An 11347-nucleotide genomic window follows, 5' to 3' on the forward strand; every position below is an offset into this window, starting at 1 on the left:
ATTATGTCAAATAATAAGAGCTGTAATTCAAATGTTGTTTAGTAAACTTGTCAGAAATTGTAACCGCCTTTACCATCATCAGTTATAGTTCCTCAGGCTTCATGAACACCTTTTAGTTATTTGAGTTTGTTTAATATCCTTTATAAGTGTTTAGGGACAAATTGAGTTTTTTTCACTATATTTCTAAGATAGCTTTACATGATCTAAGCTAATATCTATGGCAGAATTCCTTTTAAGTGAGGGCTGGCCCACTTGTGTCCCAGAAATTATTATGATGAGATTACTGACTATGGCAGGCTAAGGATCCTCAGTGAGCATTTGATGACGTTAGTAGCATGAGAGGATATATGTTCTGGTTTCAGACACACAACAAATCCAGAATGCTTCTGAAGAAAACTCTTGATTTCTATATTTAATTTGAATGTGTAATTTTTTTTTAACAATTTTTCATTTCCTTTTTTCCTTTTTTTTTTAATAGGTGGTGTCTGATGCTGCAGGACAAGGCATCACCATTACAGGAGACAAAACCTTCAACAACTGGAACTGGCCCAATGCGGTCATCTTTGCAGCAACAGTTATTACAACTATAGGTATCGTTCTAGTCTATTTGCTCAGCATGAAAATCAGGCAAATCTGTTTCACTTTGAGAAACAATCATTTCAAGTAAACATTGATTTCCTTAACTAAAAAATAATCAGGAAATGGTGAATAAAGGGCTGCACATTTAATCAAATGTGATTTGTCATGCATATATTTCAGTGAAGCAGCTTATAATTTAATGAATCAACAGCCTATCAGCTAATCTTCAACATGCTTTACACTAAACAACACATTTGGATTGAACTACTAGAGGTTACATTTGAAAGAAAGCTTTATAGGACAAATGACTTAATTTTTTCACCCATTTTTCCGCCAAATGACCTGGAACAATTTGCTGTCTGCATTTCCATCACAGTCTAAAATACTGAGATTAGGCAATGGTCTGGTGACATAAGAGACTTTCAAACCATGGGAACCTTTTCATTTTCGACTATTTTTAGTTCTTTTTTGTGTTCTTTTCTCAGTGTTGATGAAAGTTGTCAATAAAGAATTTAGCCTCTTAGCCCAACTTTTTTTTTTTACTTTAATTAGTTAATTAGATCTTATGTTTAACCACTACAATCAATCAGTCAGTCACTTTTGTGTCAAAGCACTGAACAGTATCAAATAGGACAATAGAGTGAGAGTAATGTATAATGAGATTAAACACTTAATTTTTATTAAATGCAGGGATGGTCTGTGTAATCAAATTTAATATAATAGCTAGAAATTAACTCTCAAGGGTCTGAGGTAATTTTGGGGGCCTTGAGATGTTTTGACATACCCTGACATTTGTGCGTATTTCATATATATATATATATATATATATATATATATATATATATATATATATATATATATATATATATATATATATATATATATATATATATATATATATATACATCATTTTGCTTACTTACTCACAGAAAACAATATACTGATATGTCCTAATACATCAGTGTAACTGTGACTTAGAGGGAGGAAAGAAATGTGAGGATATTGAAAACAGGCTTTTTCAAATGATTTAAAACATACATAGTGAAGGTCCAAGACACAATTATTATTCACCACAGAGATGTGAACAGACTTTGAGTCCTTCCTGAGGACTGTTCAACAAGTGAAACATGTAAACCATACCTGATATTTATCTATCAATCAATTTTATTTAGCGCTTTTAGCAATACTGATTGTATCAAAGGGATGTTATAATGACGAGATTGAACAATTTGTTATTAAATGCAGTCTCTCTAATCAATTTATTTTTGTGTTTGCTGTTTATTTCAATGGATTCAACAAACAAAATAACCATGATCAGTAGTCAAGCTTATTTTATCATAGAATATCAGCGTAGTTGAATATTTAATGTTGGTACAGCACTCAGAAGTAAATAGTTTGAAGTAAAAGGCTCAGGATTTTACTGATGGAGCAGGTATCAAATCACTAAAAAACAAAACAAAAAACATCTGTGAGCATGTTCAACTGCCCTTTTTCAGTTATTTCACAGCGTGTCTTTACTGGTACATCCTGAGTTATTCTTCTCCTAGAAACGAACAGTAGCCAAGATGAACTAGATGAATCCTCCAGCTTTTGAGCATGTGAACTGATGTGGGCGTATCCTCTTGCACTCGTCTCGCGTGGAATGTAATAACAAAAGCAATAATGGCTTGTTGGCATGGTTGCATTAAAAATAATTAGATCAGACAAAGAAACTGGACATGGTGTGGGTTTTATACTAATAACTTTATCACTAAATATTTGTTTTTGAAATGACTTCATTTAACAACAGACATATGAAGCTTTCTATAGATATATCTCTTATGTATTTCAGTCAAGTTTTTTTGGTTTTTTATTGACTCGTTTCAAACTGAAGCAGAGACTGTTGAAAACACACAATCATGTTCTTTATTTATCAAAAGCAGAATGTTTTGCTACTTTGAATGTATACAATAAAAGACCCATTACAGATTAGATTGATGTATTGCTCTTATCTGTACAATCAAAACTGAAAGTTCTTTTCTGCGTTATCTGGAGAAGATGTCCCAAAACGCATATACATGTTTGTCAACACCAGAGGGTTAAGTGTTGGTTATAGATGACAGCGGCAAGGAATCAAAACCCCATCCATGACAGCATGGAGAGGAAAAAAAAAGCCTTGGGAGAAACCAGGCTCATTTGGGGGCCAGTTCCTCTCTGGCCAGACAAACCAGCATTTTAAATTTCACAGCAATGTCAAATTGTGTAAAGGACTTATTGTGTATGTGTGTATGTGTGTATGTGTGTATGTGTGTATGTGTGTGTGTGTGTGTGTGTGTGTTTCTGGTTCCCATGATCTGTCCATGGGGCTCATCTAGGTGTTCTGCTCTCCGATGAAGGACATCTCTTGGTGTTGATTCACCATCTGATCTGGATACAAACTGAACAGAATAACAAAGAAACAGACTAGTATTACCATAGATGCCTTTTGTTTTTATAATGTAACATACATTGTGCGTTATGGCGAGTGTTCAGAGATGGGATGTAAAGAGATCTTTAATCTAGATTTAAACTGACAGAGTGTGTCTGTCTCTTGAACATTGTAGGCAGATTGTTCCAGAGTTTGGGTGCTAACTATACTGTATGGTCAAATTTCCTTGTTATAGCAAGGACTCCAGCTGCTGTGAGACAGTGAAAAGCTACACTACAACACTACAGAGACATCAGAGACATTAGCAAATGTCAGAAAAACTTGCTGAGTCGAAGATGTTCTTGTTGTGTATTTTAAAACCGTTTCATGACAAAATAACAAAATAAATATATATATATATATATATATATATATATATATATATATATATATATATATATATATATATATATATATATAATAAGAAGCATTTATGAAACTAATAATTCCACATGTAATAACACATTTTATTCACAAAACCTCACTTAGAATTGCATTACAAAGGTACTTTATTATAATAAAAATAACAATAAAAACTAAATCCATATATTGCTGTAGTCCTGCTTTTATTTGTCACATTGAAACAATGAAAACAGTTCAATCTTCTGTTTCTTGGAATGATGTGCATTACCTTTCTTTATTGGGAAATTAGGAGTTTCAGCACAAAAGTTTCCTCTGGCCTTTGGACCGAGATTTACTTCTTACCTCAGAACTGTGCTTCATCGAAAGACACGCATGGCAATCACAGCTTTTGCCTAAACTTAATTGCAATTTAATTTTGATAAATGATGCAGCTCTTAGTGAATGCTACAGTCATGTATACTTTTTCCCATACAGAATTGGGAGACTTCTAAACTGTTTTCCTCTGTATTCTTAATTTTTTTTTTATAATAAAAATATATGAATGCTATATCTTAAAATAGAATGTGTTATGTTTACACTGTAACGATAGAAATTGTTTCACCATAAATGATTTATGTCTGCAGGTTATGGAAATATTGCCCCCAAAACACCTTCAGGGAGGCTTTTCTGTATCTTTTATGGCCTTTTTGGAGTGCCGCTGTGTTTCACATGGATCAGTGAACTTGGAAAGTTTTTTGGTGGTAGAGCTAAACACCTTGGGCAGTATCTTACTAAGAAAGGCGTAACATTGGTGAGGAATAATCATAAACAACTGTTATGCTTAAAATCTGAATATTACTGTAATAACAGGTATGAAACTTATGTGTGTTGTTTCTTTTTACAGCGAAAAACACAGTTCATCTGCACAGCTGTCTTTCTGTTATGGGGTGTGTTGGTGCATTTAGTGATTCCTCCATTTATATTCATGTCTCAAGAGGGCTGGACCTATATTGAGGGCTTGTATTTTTCGTTTGTCACTTTGACAACTATTGGATTTGGTGATCTTGTAGCAGGTGGGTAAATCATAAAACTGCTTATGATAAATCCTCTGAGAAAATGTGTTATGTTGACTTGACAAAGCCAAAAAACCTATTGTGGCAGGTAATGCATCACTGTTATGATCACCAAGTGCTAAATCCAAAACATCCTTATTGATCCTGGAACAAGATCCCAATCAACCCATGAGCACTGAGGGATAATTTTTCAGGAAATATCTGTTTTAGGCTTATGATCAAGGTTGAGTGCTTCTACGCCCTTTTTTAATCAGCTATCATTTCCCACTGTTTTTTGGAATATATAATGGGTAGGGTTAGGTTTAGGGATAGGAATTGGGGTTAGTCTATATTTTTGTACAGTAATGTTAAAAAATGTCAACAAAAGATGCTGATCCAGGATCATGACTTGCTTGGCAAAATCATTGTGTACATTATTTTATCTCACATACTTTTTTTTATTTTATTGAGAATAATCTAGTAATGAAAAAGCATAGTCCATTTTCAACTGTATTTCCTAGCTTACCAGCTATAAGCCTGACAAATTGAAATAGCAATATTACTTGCCATATTTGCTTTTTCTTGCATGCAGTGTCGTGCATGCCAACACTCAAATGGACGCAGACTTCTTTTGCATTTGAATTTCCAATGTCCACATCAACTCTGTCAATCGAACTGATGGAGTGGGACAATACTAGTAGTGTAATAATGTCTCCCGATAATTTGTATTGGGAGGTGACATCACACACAGACGACCATGCTGAATGCTTTGATCAATGGAGGTAATCGATAAAGACTCTGCTACAGCTGCTATCAGTTTGTGCTTGAGTGAACTAACAGACAACTTTCTTGGCACAATATGTTTGTCTCTTTTTTTGCAGCAATTATATCCTGCTAACAACAGTTCTGTAATAGCTACCCCTAGTTTGTTTGTTGCTCTATTTAAGATACAAATAAGATATAGGTGGCAAATAGGTAAATATGTGCAGATTTGCACTGTTTGCTTATGTGCCTCAGTCAGAGTGCAAAGAGATCTGAAAGATCTTCAGGAAGGTGATGCACTCTTTATTACTACAGAAGTGGCCATGCATTTTTTTTACCTTCTTCCTACCTAACCACAATACATGATTGTTACATAACTTCAGTGTAACTCATTATGTTGTGACAACAAAAAAAGGGAAATTCCCAGATACTTGTTGCCAAGTTGTCTTGTTTGCATCAATCTGAGTTAGAGACAAATGAAGAGCGTATGGTTAATAGTGAATAACAACCTATTGTGTGTACCGTTGCTTCTGCTGTTAGCAGGTAACAATCACTGCATTTGGTGAGGGAAAAAAAAAAAAGAGTAAGGATTATAACTTGTACCAAGACGGTTGTCTATTCATTTACACAGGCACGAATGGAGTCTTTATCGAATACCTCCATTGACCAAAACATTCGGCACTATTGTGTGAGTTTGAAGTCACCTCCCAATACAAACACACCCCTAGTATTGTCCCCTCACTTAGATTTACAACATTGATATAGACATAGGAAATTCAAATGCAAAAGAAATTCAGATTTCAGTTTAGTTTTGGTAGGTTACATGCACGAGACAGAGAAAAAGAATAAGCAAATGTGGCAATTAATATTGCTATTTAAATATGTCAAGCTCATAGCTCATGAGACATGGGAAATATAATGGATGCAAACTTTGCTTTCTCATTTAAATTTTGTCAGTCTGCAGTGAGTTCACACTATTTGCAAACTGTAATACCAGATTTGAAATTGCATTTGGATTGTCGCACTTTGTTTATAAATGCAATTCTATTTGAAAATAGTCGTGAAAATCTATTTTGTGTCTCCAAGTGTAACAGTTGTTTCAGTGGATTTGGACTTTTTTTTTTTAATATGTTTTTTATTTTAATATAAATTTATATTAATATAAACACTGTCTGTTTTGTTTAGGTGTTGACCCCAATGCTGAGTACCCTACTCTGTATCGGTACTTTGTGGAGGTATGGATTTATCTTGGTCTAGCATGGCTGTCTTTGTTTTTCAATTGGAAAGTTCGCATGGTTGTGGAGGCTCACAAAGCACTAAAAAAGCGCCGTAAAAGGCGCAAACTTTCGCTAGATGAGTTACAGCGCATCGCTGAAAGTCACAAGACCTTGCATCTTCCACCAACTTCCAATGATGTCAACATATTTAGCTTCTTATCCAAGAAAAAAGAAGATTACAATGACTTAATCAAGCAGATAGGTGTTGAGAAGGAAGGAGAAGATCAGTGTGTCAGCTTCATCACTGGAAGCAAGAATAAAGCACCAAACCGCTCAAAGAGCTGCAGTGATAATTATTCTACTAATGGAAATTCCATTCTCAGTCTAGACCACTCACCTCGACAGAAGCGCCGCTATAGCTTCAGTGATAGACTTAATGTAGCTTTCTCAAAATCCAAGAGTTACCTTCTTAGTCAAGAGGAATGTCTTCTCATGAATGAAATGCATGCGGAGAGAGAGACAGACACTGACCTAGACTGTATAAGAATACATGAAAATCAGTTGGACAAAGAGGCAGGAGAGAAACACAAAGGTCTAGAACATGGAAGATGCAGCAACGCCCGGATCACATGGGACTCCAGCAAATACCAGACCTTTATGTTTCCCAATGCCAACATTACTTTCACTGATGAAGAGAATTTGCTAAACAACAACCTAGAGAATGATCACAATGACTTTATGCCTATATTCTCAACAAATGCTGATGAGATCGATTTCAGTGAGCAACAGGGCTCGGAATCTGAGACCTCTGTATTCACCACAGATGGGTCAGACCATGGCAACTCCTATGAACAGTTGGCAGAAGAGTATTCCAAAGAGGACAACACTGACATTTGATTCTGTCTCCTTTCATGTCAGTAAAGTTTTTTTCATGAAAAACCTAAAATGATGGTGGAAACAATAGAAAAATAAGGTTTTACACAGTTCATTTCCCACTTCTTTTAAATGTGATTTTACATAACATTTTGTTTAGCAAACGCATGCTTTCCCATCATATTGGTGGATTGTTTTTTGGGGAGTTTTTTTTTGTTTTTTTTACAGACAAAAAATGCCAATTTGTCAAAGCTTAATCCTTATTGGATTAAAATATATATTTTTATTGTCTTCTTTGAGCCCAAGGTATTTTATTGGGTAACCATGTTGACCTGTTAGATTTTAGCTTTTATTTTGAATGTTATGTCATTACTTGACTTTTTAATATTTAGATTTTTTGTCTCTTTTGATGCAGGCATTGTTTTTATTTCACTAAAATGTGTCGTTAACTCCATATCCAAAAATGATATCACTATTCATGATCTTCTGAACTGTCAAGATGATAATCCACACTCAAATTCAGGTTTTTCTCTTTGTCCCTGTCAGGTCATGAAAATGGTAGTTTAATTGGCACAAGATAACAGGAAATTATTACTGTGTTCATTTTACTAATGTAGTAATGACTGTTTTGGTGTCTGACTCAGTTGACATTTTGGTGATTTCATGTTGACATAAAACCAACACACAAAATTCTAATTGTAATTAAAACCATTATAATGCCTGAAGGGAGGAAATGAAAATCCAAGTTGTGGTTCTCTTCACTGAGCCCATGTGCTTTCTCACTTCTCTTCTTGTGTTATGCTATTGAATGTCTTTTGTGTGCAGATGTAACTGTATTTTATAGAATTATAAAAAGTGCCCTCTTTTATTAATATGTTGGATTTCTTTCCTGCTTTTTTTTTTTTGAAGCAAAGTTGAACTTACAAATGTATTCTAAATTTCTACTGCCTGGTGATGTCTTTTAATAGTCATTGGTTTGTGCATTAAATGAATAAATTTTCCACCAATTCACTTTCTTCTAGTGAGCTTTAGTGTTGTATTTTGTTTAATCCTGTGTATTCCAGTGTACTCTTGACCAAGTATTAGGAACCTTGTTGTGAGCCTGTGTTGTTGATCTGTGCTACAATTGGTTCAATGTTATGTTTCAGTTGAAACTTTGGTGTGTCGGTCTCAGTTATGTACATTGGGAAATGGCCTGTTAGCAGCTGCAATTGTTAATATTCCTTGTGTTCTATTGTAGCCTCTGTTTAAATAGCTGTTCGCTAAATTTCTAAATTTTAATTACTGGGCAATGTTAAATAACCTTTCGTTAACCTGCCAAATCATTCTTTATCATGCCCCTATTTCATAAAGAAACATTTTACATAATGGTTTTGATTTTCACATTATTTTAATTTTGAATTTTCTGTACTTTGTCATGCTGTAATTCCATAACTGCTGCTGTAAAGCAATTGTGAAATAATAGATGTCAATAGATGTTTTGTCAGAAATAGTAGTTTTGTTTTTGAGTTTTAATTTTACAATGTGAATTATATGTTAATAATAATGTAAGGATAAAAGAATCTCAGATACTTTGATTTCCTGTGAAGCAATGCAAACGTACAGACATCTTCAAGACGTAGGAAAACTACCTTACCATTTAGTCCTTTCTAAAACCCCTCTACCCATCTTTCCTTCCACTCAGCTTGCTGCATGAAAATGCCAATGTGAGTGAACTAACAGTACCATTTAAAATGTCTCAGTGCGACTGGTACAATGGTCTTATTTCTACAGAAGTAAACTTAACAGTAACCAAGGGTTCTAAGGTCAGGTATACACATTTTACTATTAGATTATTCTCTGAGAACCTGATGTTTTGTATTGAATTGGCATAATACATATTTACCTGGCTGATAATAAATTGTTACATTTGGTCTTAAACTGTTTCACTCTACAATTATTGACTCTAGTAGATTATGAATGGGGAAATAAAGAGTTAACAAGAGTAACCAAATCTCAAAATACTAGAAAATAGACAATTAACCAATTTGGATTTGAACCTAAAATTTGAGGTTATAATCCACCATTGGACGCCTTTCTTGGGCCAATTTGTGGACCTTACAATAATAATAATATTATTATAAATAATATCTAATTTATATAATACTTGTTTGTGTTGCAAAACTATATTAACCATACACCCCATTTTACAGACAAGGCTTAAGCCTAGTCTTAGACTAAATCGTAAATCTCAGCTGTTTCAGATGAAAGAAACTCGCACTGACTGATCCTTAAACGTGTCAGTGCCTTTGTCTTGAGATGCACACCAGTAATGTGTTTTTTTTCGATGTTCTAATTGAACTATGGCTTAATCCTGGTTTAGGCTAAGCTGTATTAAACTAATAGTTTAATACTTTATTAAACTATTAACTATTATTAAAGTTAATAAAAAGTTACAATTTGTCACATTTCAGTATATCATTTAAGCAGTAATGTCTATCTTTCATGATGAGCCATAACTTTTTCTTTTTTTGGCATTGTAAGGTTATAAATCTTTGTGTCACCAAGCCAGCAGAGGGAGCCCTGACCTCTGGGTGATCTGCATCCACTCCCTCTGCGACAACTTCCTGTCCCAGGACTATAAATACTGCAGCAAGCCACTCAACTGCAGGTTGCATTGTTTCGCCTGTTGTATTGTAGTTATATCGTTTGTGGATTATTGTCTCTGGTTTTGACCCTGTCTGTATTCTGATTCTCTGATCGTTTGCCGCCTGACCTGACCTCCGCCTGTCTCTGGATTTTGTTATTGCCTCGCCTCCTATATATCTGTTAGCCCTGTTCGACGCCTGCCTGTTATGACCATGCCTTCGTTTAATAAAAGCCTGCACATGGATCCGCACGCCTCAGACCGTTCATTCGTGACAGAATGCAACCTCACACCAGGATCCAGCGGCTTTTCACCCGAACCATGGCCAGGTATGCACCTTGCAATGTCTTTGCTAACCCTCAAGCAGGGCACCCGATCACTTGAGGATTATACTCAGGAATTTCTGGACCTGGCTTACTTCTCTGATTTACCGGACTGTTTGCTAATTGAATTTTTTCACGAGGGAATAAATCAGCCACTCAAAACACAACTTGTTCGAGAGGGTCCACGTGAATCACTGGCACACTTTATTGAGTTTGGTTTAGTGACTGTGGGGTCAGCTCTCACGTTGGGTATTATGGAGGAAGAAGACACTGCATTTATTCCCAAGATGGCCGCCTTCCCCGAGCCGCTGCCCAAGATGGCCGCCTTCCCCGAGCCGCTTCCCAAGATGGCGCCGCCTGCCCAGAGCCGCTTCCCAAGATGGCCGCCGCCTGCCCAGAGCCGCTTCCCAAGATGGCCGCCGCCTGCCCAGAGCCGCTTCCCAAGATGGCGCCGCCTGCCCAGAGCCGCTTCCCAAGATGGTCGCCGCCTGCCCAGAGCCGCTTCCCAAGATGGTCGCCGCCTGCCCAGAGCCGCTTCCCAAAGATGGCCGCCTGCCCAGAGCCGCTTCCCAAGATGGTCGCCGCCTGCCCAGAGCCGCTTCCCAAGATGGATGCCGCCTGCCCAGAGCCGCTTCCCAAGATGGATGCCGCCTGCCCAGAGCCGCTTCCCAAGATGGATGCCGCCTGCCCAGAGCCGCTTCCCAAGATGGATGCCGCCTGCCCAGAGCCGCTTCCCAAGATGGATTCCGCCTGCCCAGAGCCGCTTCCCAAGATGGATGCCGCCTGCCCAGAGCCGCTTCCCAAGATGGTCGCCGCCTGCCCAGAGCCGCTTCCCAAGATGGTCGCCGCCTGCCCAGAGCCGCTTCCCAAGATGGTCGCCGCCTGCCCAGAGCCGCTTCCCAAGATGGGCCGCCTGCCCAGAGCCGCTTCCCAAGATGGATGCCGCCTGCCCAGAGCCGCTTCCCAAGATGGATGCCGCCTGCCCAGAGCCGCTTCCCAAGATGGATGCCGCCTGCCCAGAGCCGCTTCCCAAGATGGATTCCGCCTGCCCAGAGCCGCTTCCCAAGATGGATTCCGCCTGCCCAGAGCCGCTTCCCAAGATGGATGCCGCCTGCCCAGAGCCGCTT

The 11347-nt window shown here is 37.4% G+C and overlaps 1 protein-coding gene across 1 annotated transcript in view; it reads left to right on the forward strand.

Annotated features, from left to right (window-relative positions):
• The window catches only part of LOC122334916 (potassium channel subfamily K member 5-like), a 35310-nt gene extending 27405 nt beyond the window's left edge, over positions 1 to 7905 (forward strand). Inside the window, exons 2-5 of the mRNA XM_043232796.1 lie at positions 479 to 590; positions 4012 to 4178; positions 4272 to 4440; positions 6367 to 7905. Of these exons, the coding sequence (XP_043088731.1) occupies positions 479 to 590; positions 4012 to 4178; positions 4272 to 4440; positions 6367 to 7295 (1377 nt within the window). The 3' untranslated portion in view covers positions 7296 to 7905. The remainder of the gene's footprint in view (positions 1 to 478; positions 591 to 4011; positions 4179 to 4271; positions 4441 to 6366) is intronic.
• Positions 7906 to 11347: the final 3442 nt, after the last annotated feature.

The sequence above is a fragment of the Puntigrus tetrazona genome, unplaced genomic scaffold (assembly GCF_018831695.1).
Source record: "Puntigrus tetrazona isolate hp1 unplaced genomic scaffold, ASM1883169v1 S000000683, whole genome shotgun sequence".
Lineage (NCBI taxonomy): Eukaryota > Metazoa > Chordata > Actinopteri > Cypriniformes > Cyprinidae > Puntigrus > Puntigrus tetrazona.